Source organism: Egretta garzetta, unplaced genomic scaffold, assembly GCF_000687185.1.
Source record: "Egretta garzetta isolate BGI_Z169 unplaced genomic scaffold, ASM68718v1 scaffold304, whole genome shotgun sequence".
Classification (NCBI taxonomy): domain Eukaryota; kingdom Metazoa; phylum Chordata; class Aves; order Pelecaniformes; family Ardeidae; genus Egretta; species Egretta garzetta.
Window position 1 is genome coordinate 989,968 of NW_009259421.1, and position 15,230 is coordinate 1,005,197.

At 36.5% G+C, this 15,230-nt stretch overlaps 1 protein-coding gene across 6 annotated transcripts in view; it reads left to right on the forward strand.

Annotated features, from left to right (window-relative positions):
• The window catches only part of ODR4 (odr-4 GPCR localization factor homolog), a 20,827-nt gene extending 10,022 nt beyond the window's left edge, over positions 1-10,805 (forward strand). For 3 of the 6 annotated variants that reach the window (XM_035892460.1, XM_009636906.2, XM_035892459.1), the window contains exons 11-14: positions 1,283-1,373; positions 2,980-3,165; positions 8,429-8,521; positions 9,732-10,805. In XM_035892460.1, coding sequence (XP_035748353.1) covers positions 1,283-1,373; positions 2,980-3,165; positions 8,429-8,521; positions 9,732-9,799 — 438 coding nt within the window. In that variant the 3' untranslated portion in view covers positions 9,800-10,805. Of the gene's footprint in view, positions 1-1,282; positions 1,374-1,914; positions 1,917-2,979; positions 3,166-7,271; positions 7,355-8,428; positions 8,522-9,731 lie in introns of those variants that run through there. The other 3 variants (XR_004841725.1, XM_035892461.1, XM_035892462.1) reach the window with 3 other exon arrangements.
• Positions 10,806-15,230: the final 4,425 nt, after the last annotated feature.

Sequence of the window (15,230 nt, forward strand, 5' to 3'; positions counted from 1 at the left end):
CACTATTCCTCCCCGTCTACTCTGCCCTGGTGAGACCCCACCTGGAGTACTGTGTCCAGTTCTGGGCTCCCCAGTTCAAGAAAGATGAGGAACTCCTAGAAAGAGTCCAGAGGAGAGCAACTAGGGTGATAAGGGGACTGGAGCACCTCTCCTACGAGGAAAGGCTGAGAGAGTTGGGCTTGTTCAGCCTGAAGACGAGAAGACTGAGAGGGGACCTCATCAACACATAGAAATATCTTAAGGGCAGAAGTCACGAGGACGGAACCAGCCTCTTTACAGTGGCGTCCAGCAACAGGACAAGGGGCAGTGGGTACAAACTGAAACATAAGAGGTTTCAGTTGAACATGAGAAAAGCTTCTTTACTCTGAGGGTGACAGAGCACTGGAACAGGCTGCCCAGGGAGGTTGTGGAGTCTTCTTCTCTGGAGATATTCAAAGCCTGCCTGGAAGAAGTCCTGTGTAGCATGCTCTAGGAGAACCTGCTTTAGCGGGGGGGGGTTGGACTAGATGATCTCCCGAGGTCCCTTCCAACCCTTGCGATTCTGTGTGATTCCTGATACAAGCCAGGATGCCATTGGCCTTCTTGGCCCCCTGGGCACACTGCTGGCTCATATTCAGCCTGCTGTCAACCAGTACTCCCCAGGTCCTTTTCTGCCAGGCAGCTTTCTAGCCACTCTTCCCCAAGTCTGTAGCATTGCATGGGGTTGTTGTGACCCACGTGCAGCACCTGGCACTTGGACTTGTTAAACCTCATACAGTTGGCCTCAGCTCATCAATCCAGCCTGTCCAGGTCCCTCTGCAGAGCCTCCCTACCTTCAAGCAGATTGGCACTCCCGCCCAATTTGTTGTCTTCTGCAAACTTGCTGAGGGTGCACTCGATCCCCTCATCCAGGATACCTTCTAGCAGGTTACGTCTTACGCTCCTAAGGTTGTTCTCTCATGAATCTTTGCACAAATTTTCAAAGTGATTAGGCTGTGATTATTTTTTTTTTCCTTACTGGATCAATGCCTTGTGATTATTTTTGTTTGTTTTTAATAGTAATAGTCTAGAAGTTGTCAGTTCTTACTGTAACAATACTAAAGTTTTCCTTAGCTTTTCATTTTTGTTTTGTAGTTTTCATTTTTATTTTTATTCTTTTGACATTAGCTTCTCTGTATTGGACTTTTAAAATTCTGGAAAAACTATTATTTCAATATGGGTTAAACTTATGAGGGACTCCTTACTAGTTAAAAGCTTTGCAAATGGTCCTTATATTACTGATGGTTTTGCTTTGTCCTTGCAGGCTCTGAAAAGAGACATAATAAACACATTGAGTGATCGTTGTGAAATACTATTTGAAGATCTCATTATAAATGAAGGACCTCACAAAAAAAGTAGGAATTCAGAGGAAAAAACAGCTTACATTTGCAGTGAATTGTGGTTCTTATAGAAAATTCTGCTGGTGTACTGAAGTTCCAGTACGATTAGAGGAGAATAAAAAGCAAATGGCACAATTTCTGTTTGGCAGCCTTGACTTTTTCTTAAATCATGAGAATTTTTGTCAAGTTCAGATTTGTTCTTTGGCGTTGCAGCTTTCTGTTCTGTTGTCATGACCACAAAATGCAATTTCAGCTCCTTTCTCACTTATGGGAAAGTTTGTAATTTTTTTAAATTCTGTAGTTGAAACTCCTGTCGCTGAAGTTGTAACTGTACTTGCACTTTTTTAATTTTTTGTTTTTTAAATCACTCTATGGTATTCCTTTTGATATTGAAGTATGCTAAAACTTAGTAGGATTCATAGAACCAGCCGGACACGGCCTTCCCTCTTCATATATCATCTGTGTTACAAATACTAGTGAGCATGAACTCCGAAGTGCAGCAGTTCATCTCCATTAAATTAAATATGGCATTGTATGTGGTGATTATGATGTGAAGAAGTATCCTGATTTTTTTTCCTAAGTAACTATATGAATATATAATCTGTGTTATCTCTGTCCCCTGAGCTTGTTTCTCTTCATAAGATACCATTTTACAAGCTTTGTGTAATATAAAGGAGTGGATCTCATTTCAGCACCATGAATAATTGCATTAGCTTGAATTTAATAGACTATCTTGTAGAGGCCAGAACACAGTGCAAATTGATCTAATGAAAATAAAACTTCCTGTCATGCCTGTATGAAAAACTAAGGGGGTATATGCTGAGACTAGATCTCCTAGCTCATGCTGGGTGATTCTCTAAACTTCTTTAAACTTCTTTGGGTCAGTGCAATGGTATAAAGTTATCTTGTTGTTGCTGTGTTGGTTTTGGTTTGTTTGGGATTTTTTTAAACCAAATATTAGTTAATTGAAGTATCAATTTAAAGGTCTTAAAAAGGGAAGCCTTTTAAAAGATACTATCTTTGGTAGTGATTTTAGAAAATAAATGGAAGCAAGTTGATTGTGTGAGGAAAAACGATTCACGTTCAGAATTACCTTTTACTTTAGAATAACGTGGTTGTTTTTGGTGTTAGTCAACTTTATCCAACCTGCACAATTTAAACTTGTTTTCAATTGCATGCAGTTTTCAGATTCCTCTTTAGGTGGCACCCGTACTTTGTGGCTTTAGGTGTGGCATAAAGCATCCAAGTATTTGCAATCCTTTGTGGTGTTGAAATAATATGCTGTTCTATGTACGCTCTTATCTGTAGTCTTTCCCAGAGGTCTTTTACTTGCCATTCTAAACATGAAAAAAGGTCTATTTAACATTTTATGGTCTGTTTTGGAAGTGTCTCTGGTATTTCTGGAGGGACAAATGTAAGAACATGAATCAGTATAATAACAGCCAAAACTTTCATAAGACAGTAACAACTAAACAGCCATGCCTGAAAACAGGATTTTTACATGGAAACCTTGAGCAGTTCTTTTGCAATAGCTTTATCTTATTGTCAGAGATTAATGAGGAATCTTATCATAACTGGCACAGCTTTTATTTGGATGGTATGTCTCCCCCTTTTCTTTTAGATTTTGAGAGGGAATATCATGTTTTACCTCAAAGACTGTTTGTCCCTGTTGCTGGATCCAGTGTGATGCTCAGTGATTATAAGTTTGGTGATGAGGCCACTGGAGAAATTCAGGAACGTTTTGTTGAGATGTTGGATCAGTCTGTGCAAGCTGAAGATATCCATATAGCAGAGGAAATTAACACAGGTAAATACAGTATCTGAGAGCCAGGCTAGAATGCATCACAGATTACAAAAATGTTGACTTAAGGCATAGGCAAGTTTTATCTGGATGTGCTTAAAGTTGGCTTGCTTCATCTCAAGCTCTAAGGCTTTATATCACTCTAAAGTTTAAATATATACTGAAAAGTGGTAAGGATTCTTGCAGGTTTTGCATTTGACTTGTAACAGACCTCTCTTCTCTCTGAAATATTTTGCTCTTTCACTGCATTATCTGTGCAAGCATGGTTGCAGCTCATGAACTACAGTTCAATTGAACAAGGTTTGCATACATTAGTCTGCACATGAAATAAGGGTGATCCTATATTGGCAAATAAAAAGTAAGAAAAACCTGTAAAGCTTTATATTCTGGTTACTTTCTCGGTAGTTCAACTTTGCTGGTTTAAGAGCTGAGTAGTTCCGATACTACTTAGAATAGATTAGAATAAGAAGTTGAGAGATTTAGTCAAGTCTATGTTTTTTTTCACTAAATATTAAAAAATACCTATATAGTTTAATGTGTCTTTCAGGAAGTTCTCATGCTAGAACCTGACTTTTTCAAAAATACCAAATACATTTCTTTGGTCTGAGTGTTTTAATTTATGTATCAAATGCGGTGCCCAAACCTGAAGTTTTGTGTTTCACCTGAAAGGGAAAGAAAATTGAAAGAGCTTTTAATTTCCTACTGAATGTCTTATAAGTTTACGATGTGCTTATGAGACTCTTATATTCCTTTTAATACAGATATTTTGCTATAATCTAGTTACTGACTTTCTTTTGCTGAATATTTCTGGCTTATATTGTTTCCTGTTCTGTTTTTTCCCCCCATATGGCTTTGATTTCAATGTAGGAGTCAAATCTGTAGTTGAAATGCATCTAATAATACTTCTTGTGATCTTATGCAAGATATTTCTTTTCTTCCCTTTTTTCCCCCATCAATGTGAACACAAGCTACAGGTTACAGTTATATAATGTAAATTTAAAAAAAAAAACCACTTAACTCTCAAATAAGAACTTTGGACACTTTTTGATGTTGGTTATTTAGGGACAAAAAATGGAAAATGTAGCCATGAGCTTGTTGTATAGGGTGAACTGTGACTACTGGTATTCTGCTTGACCTACTTGTTTACTTGGAGGGGTTTTTGAGTTTCTTAATTTCAGAACTAATCACAATTTCTTATGTCTTTCTAAATTAATCAGTTTTCCTTAAACCTATTACAAATGAACCTGACTCATTATCTTGAGAAGTAAAAGATGTACACAGCTCAAGAACCTCAATAAAGCCAGGAAAGCCAATAAAAATCTTTCTTGCATTGTAAGAGTAACTTTAATCTTAAAGCTAATTATTACTGAGCTATAAGGAATTAGTACAACTTAGGGAAGCAAATTAATATTGTTGTAGCAGTGGTATTAGGTGTGTGAGGGAGAGAGAAGGTGATTCAGTTTAGCTTTATTGCTTATGTAAGGGTGTATGATCTGGAGGTGGGAAGAAAGCACAATTAGACTAGCAGCAATGCATCACAAAGATTTGATGCCATTAATATGTGTGAAATGATGTTCAGGTAGCTCACAAGAAGAGTTTGTGTGTTCTTGTAGCTTGCTGGTTATACAGTTATGTGTGTGGGATTTATTTTCTTTTTTTAAAAAAAAATGTAAATTAAAGTAAGTACCTAGCAGAGGAAAGGGAAAAATATACAAAGAGGATTTTGGAAAAAACCTGAGGCTGGCCTTGTCCCAGTGAATGCCATAAAGTTTGTCCATAGAATGGGTTCTGTTAATAGTGATGGTAGTAATAATGCTATCAGCACAATGCTATTCTATTCTGATAATTACAGTTATGGCATTATTAACTTCTGGTTTGTTAAAATCACAAGTTGTTACACATTTTTATTAATGTCAGGAAGGTCATTTTAGAAATTAGACCTCTTAACTGTGTAAGAAAAGTGTTCTGTATTGTAAGAAAAGGCATTGATTTTGCAATTTGATTTTTTTTTTTATTGGTACTGTGGTATTAAGTGTTATTTTAGAAATTAGACCTCTTAACTGGGTAAGAAAAGTGTTCTGTATTGTAAGAAAAAGCATTGATTTTGCAATTTGATTTTTTTTTTTTTATTGGTACTGTGGTATTAAGTGTCTAAGTATTCCTGTAAACATTTTTTTGAGACATGAGAGTTTGGGGTTTCTCCTGTGTAAAGGCTTTTTCAATGCATCATTCCAATTTGGGTAGCATTTGTTGTTTCTCAAAGCTTAGCACTATCTTTATTAATAATAATAAATATTCAGTAATGGTAAAAAAAATTGGTTTGTAGTGAATTTTGACATCAGCCTTTTTGTTTGCATCAAAACTCCTGTGGTCTTAGGCACCAACCTTGAATTAACTGGAAATGCTATCCATAGTGAAGTCCTGGGGAATATTTGCTGATAAAGATAATTGTTTAAAATTCAAAAACATGAGCAGGCTTTTCAAATAATTTCTTTTTTTGTTGCTCCTTAAAATATGCACTTGAGAAGAAGAGGATCTAATCAGTATAGCCAAAAGATTTATTTTTAGGCAGCTTCTAGTCAAAACATATGAAATAAAGGTATTTTGAGAAGGTCAGTTTTATGTGCTTACTTCGTACGGCCTCTGCTGCTGTCTCCCACAGTTTTGTTCTCTTGATTCCTTGTACAACTCTCCAGTGAGGTCACTACTGGGTCACACTTTAAAATTATTACATGAAAAATAGAAAGTAAAAACTGACCTATTTGTAACCGAAAAATAAAAATAGCTCTTAACACTGTAGTTTCAAGGCATTCAGTGCTTTAATACAAGCAACTGAAAGCTCTGCATTTATGATGGCTTTACTAAATCCCTGTGCCTCCTTGGTGCAGGGGGTGGTGGTGGTGTGTTAAATACCCTGAGTGGATAAACATAAATAAGACTTAAGTAGTGGTAATCACTTCCCCATCTTTGTTAGCAAATTGAAGAATTAATGAAGAATTAAGGGTTCATATAATTGGTACTAGAAAGCATCTGCTTTTGAAAACCCTGTGTGATTTCCACTACAGCTGCTTCAAATGCAAGTCTTCTGTAACTTAATGGCATAAAATGCATTTGGTAACTCAGTAGGTCAAGGGTGCTTCTTTCTTTTTCTCCTTTTTTCTTCTTTCTTTTTTTTCCCCCTGAGCAAGCTTGCATTGCTGCCTTGATATGCAGCCTCAAAAGTTACCTTCAGAAAAGTGCAACAGTTATGATGAAGGTGCAAAGAAACATAAAGTTGGAGGGCACAAACTATCCTACTTGTTCACCAAAACTAAAGCAGAAAGAAACCTGCTGGATCTAGATTTCAAAGGTGACCCAAGAAATGTGGTCAGCTTCTGTAAAAGTGATACGTTATTTTAGGGAATTGAAACTATTAGCTAGTTTGGAGAGAATGTTGTGCTCTTACTGTGCTAGTTAAGGTACTTACTTAAAAAGCTGTCTTGCAACAATTAATAATTCATTTACTGTAGTTGAGGATTTCTGCTCATATTTTAGGCAGACGAAGGTGTGTTTTGCTTTGCACAGAAAAAATAATAATGAAACTACAGCCTCGTGGACTAGTGGGCTTCAGAGATATGTGATAATTTCTTTTCAAAAAAGCACCCCTTGCATTGAAATGTTGTGTCCGTATTTTTATTTTACACGTATGTGCAGCTTGCAGAGAGATCTTAAGGCCATGTTTATGCTTAAAGTATGCATGTGTGTGTATATCTATATATTTTGCTATCCCGTTTTTATCAGACAGTTATTAATCGCTCTGCTGTAGTACATCCTATACAAAGTCAGGGGGCTCAGGGATAAAAATGGCTGAAGACAGGTCCTAAATGTCTAGTTTGAGTGCTTTTGTGCAACAACAGATCCTGTGCAAGTTTGACTTAAGAAGATTTTGAATACAATTGTGCGCATGACTCATCTTAGATGACAGAAACAACTTTTCTGATCACGCATCTGGACTATACATTTCCCCCATAGCTAATGATATGATAGAGAAAGTACTTTTCCATGAATCATTTTCATATGAATCATGCAAGGGATGTGCCTTATTACTCAATTATATAATTTGTAATTTATAGGTGATTGACAACCCCACTCTGGAAATGGAAGATCTGTTTTTATTTAGATCAGTATTCCATGGACCACTAAAACTTGATATCTGGTACTGCTGTGTGTTTTTGTTCTTCATCTTCTGAACAAGAACAATCTGTTAGTCTTTTTCTTATCTTAGCATTCCCCTTCTGTTCTTTCCAAAGACATCCAGGTCTCACTGCAATAGCACAAACAATTTCTCTTACTGTTTACTTATCCCAAAGATGTCTGCAATAGTAGCTACTGAATTATAATCAGAACTTTTGACAAGTGATGCCTTAGCAAACCATCCTGGGAACAGGAATGCAAATGGAAAACCTTTGGCCCACCACCATCACCTAGCCTTTATCACTGAACTGCGTAGTCCAAAGCATCATCACCCTGTGTGGGACAAATTAACAAGTTCAGCTACAGGATTCAAGATTAATCCCCTTCTTTTTCTCATCCCCCTCTCTAACAAGTGCTGGATGTAGCTGAGTGATTAGGGAAATGTTTGGAAAGGAAATAGATATGGGTTTGAATCCCATCAGTCTCGAAATAGTCAAGCGCTCTCACATACTGCCTGAGCAGTCTAGGGATTTAGTAATTGTTCCAAAGGGGAACGTGTCCTCTGTGCCTGCTCTGAAAGTATGCTTTTAGGGAATCTTCAAAAAGTAATTTCTGTGCTTTGAAAAAAAACATTTATGGCTGTTGGGTAGGGAAATGATGCTGAGCTCATTCTTTTAGTGGCATTGGGTTTTGCATATAGCCTGAACTCTGAACAAATGGCTTTGAAGGGAAAACTTTGATCTTGGCAGCTGGTTAATGGTTCATTTTGGTGGTTCTCTCTGAGTAGTCAAATTCTCCCCAGGTAATGTAAAGCAGGTTAGATATATTACTCTGGAAGCTGGGTGTGGAAAATGAGTTTGGGAAGAGCAACTCCTTCCCAAATGTATTTTTTCTTTATTTTTACTCTTCCAGCCATATAGCTTAGTACCATGCTGTTCATACTTTGCCATTTCTAGTGCAATAAACAGTTTCTTCTGTCATAAATGTACTTTAAAAAGTTGATATGAAGTTCTTGGCCTTTTGCATTAATTAAACTGTAAAAGACAACTGTTAGCTTGTCACCTGGTATTTACTTCTTCACTTGATTTCCATGCAGTTAATGTTTGTCCAGTTACTGAGAACATGGATGATACACAACAGAAACAACTGACAAAAGCAACATTGCTGTTGAAACTTCAACAAAATATGGGTACGTTATTTCCCTGATTTTGCTATGGCAATCCAGAAACCATGATAGGCCCTTTCAGTACTGTTAGCTTCCACAGCGCTATTAACAAACTGGTGAGAATAATACAATACTTTTCTAAAATGAGTCCCCATTTCAGTATTGTAGATACAGGGTGTTTCTGAGGAAGAAAGAACCACAGCCCACTGTTGGAACAAAACCAGTGTTTGCATTTGTTCAGCCTACAAGTCATTACAAAAGGCTCATGTAGCTTTATTTCCTTTTTGGAGAGCCACTGCTTCTGTAATTCTGTACTTTAAAAAAAGTAACACAGTTGAATGGCTTTGTCAGGTAGGCATCCATAAATCGGCTAGTGACTCACTAATCTTCTGAAGCTGACAAATACATGTGGGCTTGGGTGCTAATTGCCAGCCTCAGTAATTCAGGGGACACCAGCCACAGAACTCTTCTCTCAAATACAACTTTTCCATGATACTCCTTCATCCAGCTCTCATATCTATCTGCACTTAGTGCAGTTCTCCTAGCTGTCAGTTTTGACTGTCTTTTCATGTTAAAATACAGTTGCACTTCAGTCAACAAAACAGTAACTTTTTTTCCTACTAATTCTTAGAACATGGTAACTAGAAGATTAAAGAGTAGTAGCAGTAAATATATGTTTGCTTTGGATGTAAAAATATTTTCCATTGAATCATCACTCAGACATTTTGGGGTTTTTGTGTGTTGTCTTCTCAACTGCATCAGTAACAAGCATGTTGATCAATAGAAAAATGACTGTTGTGCTACAAAGAGACTTGCAGAGTAGATGTGGTGCCACACAGAAAAGAAAAAACTTAATAGCTTTTGTTTCTTAAAGCTTAAAATTTTTGTTATTATTCCTAGTCTGATTCCTAGAGTTAAGCAATAGTTCAGAGTCAGTGCATTGTTTTATGGGCCAGGACATGGCTAAGGTGCTACAGAAGTATGCAGTCAACTGGATTTGTGGAAGGATCCTGCTCTGATTAGAAATGTCATGTGGAGCTTTTGTAATTCAATTATCTGACATCATAGCTGTAGATTTAGGCTTAGCAGGTTTTGGGGTGGCTCTTATTGTTTCTTATTTCTTATTGTTTCTCGTCCTGTTTGCCATTCACCTTGACCCTGCCCTCCACACCCTAGCTACTGATGACTGTGCTGCCCTTGCCACTCACTGAATGCATTTCCTTTGTTATTTTAGGTTTGGTAATCGCAGCTGCTGTTGCAGTCTTTGCATCGATCTTCTCTTTCAATTACTTCAGTGATTAAACTCAAGCAACTGGAGCTTCATGGAAGTATCAGCCAGTTACAAGATGGAAATATGTGGGTTTAATATATTAGTAATTAAGAATTGTTGCCTAAATATCACCAGTTAGATGTGCAATACAAATTGTAATGATAGGTTCAGTTACCTTGTTCCAGCATGCACTTACTGTATCAAGTAGAATCATGCAGTTACAATATCAACCCTGTTATTCTGTATAAATGAATGATAGTATTATTTTCTAGGAAGATCCCTTAAACAAATGTAGAACGTTCATTTTCTTCCTACTTGCTGTTTTAATTCAAAATGCTGATACTGGCATTTTTCAGGCTATTGGTAAGACTAGCCTAGTTACCTGTTATGACAATTCTTGCTTTAAGGGTTCCTTTACTAAGAGAAGTCTCATTTCATTAAAGTTAATTGGGGAAAAACTAGATTTAATGAACACAACATTTCACCATATGAATTGTTTTAGGTTAACTAGTATAATAGGTATACAAATAGTTTCTAGTAGTTTCAAGACTAGACCAATTCAGCATGTTCAAGACCTCGAGAACTCAGAAATCAATAAAATGCGTAGAAATTTTGAGATGTGTATCTGCTGCCTTTTACTCGGTGACTCCTGAGGATTTCTCTGTCCAGCTCTGATTCAATCACCATTCTCCTGGAATATTAAGTATTTTAGTAACACCTGTGTCTAGGCAGCCCTTGTGGATTATTTTGTAGATACATGCAAGTTGTCAAAACTGTTCGCTAATCGGGATTTTTAGACTATAAGCAGATAGCTTTCCATTATGAGATAGATAGTCTCCTAGGTATGTTAGGCGATAACATTACTGTTTACTTGCCATGAGGAGAGCGGAAGAAGGGAAGAATTCTAGTAAGGTTAATAAAGATAATTCGTATATGAAATATGATGTTAGTTCCAGATTTTAGGGCATTTTAATACCACTGCAAATTTCTTTTTTGTATAAAGGCACTGGAAAAATTATAAACACTTTGGTTCTAAAGCATAATCAAGGATGTACTGGGATACTTTAAATAAAAGGCATCCAAGAGAAAGATGTCTTAAATACTGTTGCCTCGTCCGTGTATTCTGTTTTTACATGTTTGGAAAAAGATCTGCTTTTAGTATTGTAACTGTATTTTGGAGCACAGTGTTGATATTTTGTGCTCAGTGTTGCTCAAGTAAGACCACTCAGAGTAAAGTGAACGTTGTAACGGAGGCACTGTTTTCAGCTGCTGTGTGTTTGATAGATGTGTGTTCTGTGGAAATGGGTGGAATCAATAGGCAACATGGCATTATGCAGTTGATTGTGGGGAAGGTTGACTGCTATCCAGAAAACTAGATGAATTTTGTAGTGTGCTTCAAAATATGGTTCGTTTAAAAATTGCTTTGCTAAAGTCTCTATTAAGAAGAGGAGCAGAGGAGTAATGAGAAGAAAGAAGTTTGCTTTTTGTCTCTTTTTGTCTTGCTTTTGTTTTCTTCTTTTTTTGGGGGGAAAAGTACAAAATGGTTATTCTATTACTCAAGACTCAGCCATAGAAGTGAAGTACAACATTTGAAATGCTAAATATCTTACACCAGAGAAGAAAACTGTCATGAAACACTCTTCCAGTAGTTCTTGCTCGGCACCTGTGGTGTAAAAAGTAGAGCTTGTTTGGAGGTATTATTCCATGGAACCCCTAGCAAAGAATTCTGGTTTTCTTCTCCCCACCCTGCAAGTTTATGCAATGTTTAGTAAATGATCCTTTTCCTTATGGTGATACTATAGACCGTCATATTAATCCTTTAGCTTATAACTGACTAGGTATCGAAGGTCTGTGAAAGTCCAATTTTCCAATTTGATGTTGGAAGAAAGCCAAGAAAAAAGTTTCTTTGGATGAGATTTCTTCTTTAATACAGGAGACTGGGAGACTGCATTTAACCACCATCTGTGCAATAAGAAAATAATTTAACCCTGTCAAAGAAAAAATGAGTAATTTGACTTGTATCTACAGATTGAGCCTTCCAGTCATCCTGCCCTGAGGAAGTAGTGGATGTAGAAGAAAACAGGTTCTTGCTTGTTGAAGAATTACAGAACTAACCAAGAGGGAATTTTATTGTCCCATCCTTTTTGTATTGGTAGCCATTGCTAACGTAAGAAAATTAATTCCTTAAGAAAAATTAAAACGTGTGTGTAAGAAAAAAGGAAAGCAACCTTTTAAAAGTCTGTTTCTTGATTGATGCTGAACTTTTGCTCAGCTTTCATATAGGTATATCCTTTTCCTGCTACATATAATCATTGGAAGCTTTCAGTTTGTGAAAACCCCATCATGACTGAAATTGAGCTTTGTTAACTTGTATCTATGACTACAGATATATTTTCATTTTAATATGTAAGAGTCTAGAGGAACTGTTGGACTTCCACATCTGAAAATCCAGCTCTTCTAAGTGTAGTTGTAAGATTGATGTTATGGAGTAATTTTACAAAAACCTTATTTTCTGTGCTGTGTGGTTTTAAAATGTAGTTTTAAAAAGCCTCAGTGGTCTTGTACAATGAGGTTTGTAATTCCTCTCATCTGAGGCGTGACATTTCGCATTCCAGTAACAGACATGCCTCTCCTAGAGCTTCTGTTTAGTTTGATCAGCAGTGACACCACTAATAATTAGTTCCCTCCTCTCCCCCATTATTGTCTGCATCAGAATATTTGAGGATGCTCAGGGTCTTTGTGACTTTGAGTCAAAAGGAAGAGTAACCGTAGCCAAGGGTAGCAGAAAGGCTGCTGCCATCTTATTGAAGCATTTACTTTTTGTTATTCAAGAATCTTTGTATAGTAGTACAGTGTTTGAATCAAGTCTTGCTTTTTGTTGTTAAGGTTTGGTTTTTTTTCATGCAGAAATATGGATGACTGCTGTGATCAGAGCTTCATTTGCAATTTCATTAGTCATGAGCTTCTGTTGGGGCTTGGTGTCACATGTGTGTTTTCTTTTTCTTTGTTTTTTTTAAATTACAGGTTGAAGGGAATCCTGCTTAAGCATGCTTAATCTGTCTCTTAAATTGGAGTGTCAGCTTTCTTACAACTAGCTGTAAATGTAGTTTCTCTGCTGGTTATTGTTTGTTAGGGTTTTTTTTTTTTTTTGCTTTCAGCTTGGTTTCTCAAGGAAATGAAGCTTATGTGATCAGCCTAATAAATTTTGAACCAAGTTTGGCAAAGAGGGAAAGTTCTCAAAAACGTTAAGTTCCCACCAGTTATGTGGAGATGTTCTGATGTGTAGAGGACAGAAATTTTTCATGCCTCTTTTTTAAAACATATAATCAAAAAAATACAAGACAAATATTGTCCCACTACTCAAGGAGCTGGTTATCTTTGTGATAGAAGATAATTCATTATTTTCTACGTAACCTGTTATAAGATCATGAGATTTTCATAATGTTGGGTGCATCTGCAAATGGTAGCTTTCCAAAGAGTTGACCTACTGATGCAAATGAAATATTAAGATGAAGGTGATTTTAGCTGAGGGTTAAATATCCCGCTTGAGTAAGGGGAAAAAGGACTGTTCTAAGGGAAAAGCTTTCTTCCACTTGGAGTTCCATCAGAAAAACTTATGACATTCTCACATTCAGAAATTTACAAAACAAATCATAACATTTTGGGAAAATGCTGTTCAAATTTTTGGTGGAATAAAATCATTAGTTGTTTTACAGGTTGAAGATGATTGTACATTGTTAAGAGATGATAGAGAACGTCATTCATACTGCTTAGTGTACACGAGGTGAGCTTTCTAGTGTTCTGTTAAAATATTGATCCATGACAAAACAACATAAAAAGTAGAAATTCAGTAGCATTTTGATTGTCCCTAAAATTGGACCAAAAAAAAAAAATTTTTTTTCTTTTTTTTTTTGGCCATTGTTTAAACCAGGCATAAGTTCTGCTTAAATAATTTTGTTTGAAAGGGTATCTTATGACTCCTTCAGTAATGTTTTGAAGGGTTATATTTCCCAAATCTTTTCGAGTAGAATTATTTTGTTGTGTAGATCTGTTGGAAAGTAGTATAACTTTCAGCTGCCCCTGTGAATTTTCCGTGTGAAGGAAAAGTGAAAAAAATGTGCTTAAAACAGTGATAAGGATCTGCTTTTAATGTGTGGGTTATATCACTGCAGTAATGGTTGCTTGGTACTGGTCACTCAATTCTGAATTCTTACTGATCAGTATGCAGAATTTTGCAGAGTGACATTTCCATGGTGGGACCCTGACCCGAAGCAAAGCTGAAAGCTTCTACTCCAAAGTGAGCAAAACGTGAAACCATCAAATCAAATAAAAACTGGTGAGTCATGTGAGGACTGAAAATAATCTTTAACATTTTGATAATCTCAGATGTTATCACCAAAATTGTGTGCAGTTAAGATACAGATATTTCTGTCCTCAGAGTAAAATTCAGCCTCCAGCTTTGCCAGTGTGCAAAAGAAATCATTTAAATGTTTCTAATGTTTCATTGTCTTTTATTAGAACTGGAGGACGTGGATTTTTTTACACATACAGAGAGAGAGAGGAAGGTTTATAGTGAGTTTATCCTGTGTCTTCTTCTCAGCCGGATTGTTAAATTGTAGTTCTCAGCAGCATCCCTTTAGCAAAACAAATCTTTGTGTTTAGTAACTGTCTAATGAGTGCTTACTAATATTTCACATGTTTTTAAGGTTAAGGTTATATATTAGCAATATATTTCACACTTCCAGTGGCAGGTTTTGAGAGCTGTTAAGCTTTATTCAGAGTTATTACATAAGCACAATATACTTTTTCAGTAATATGCAGACATTTTAAATATTACTGTTCAAATTATGGAGTAACAATGAACTGAAATGAGCTAATAATGTGTCTGTGTCAGCTGTTTGGATGACATGTATAGAAGCACTGAGCTAACTTCTGTATTTTCATGAATATTGAAAGTTAAATGCAGAAGCATAAAATAATATCCTAGATATCTAAGCCATTTAGGAATGTAAGGACATTGGGCTATTTGTCCTTAAAACTGCTAGATGAAATCTTGTTGCTACTGAAGTTGGTAGAAGTGAATCTGAGGAACCAGGACTCGCTGTAATTCCAGAGCACAGAGATGGCTTTTTGTGCATGCAGAAGGATGGATCAGCCCTGTTCCTGTTGAAATTAAGTTCTTGTGCTTAATGGAGACACACATGGGCCCTCTATTTTCAATTTTTTTCCCCTTAATTTCTTAGACATCACCAGTATCGTCTCCTGTTCTTCCTATTACTTGTGGCTGGCATAGAAATAATGTACAGGAGTGTGTTTTAAGTAAAATTCAGACAAGCAATGTTTATATATGTGTATCTTACAAATAAGTTAGCAAAGACAGCCTTCTCTAAATGAGATGGGTGTTACTGAGGTTGATTTACAACATACTGAAGAGGAAAGGGAGATGGGATTATGGCTCTCTAA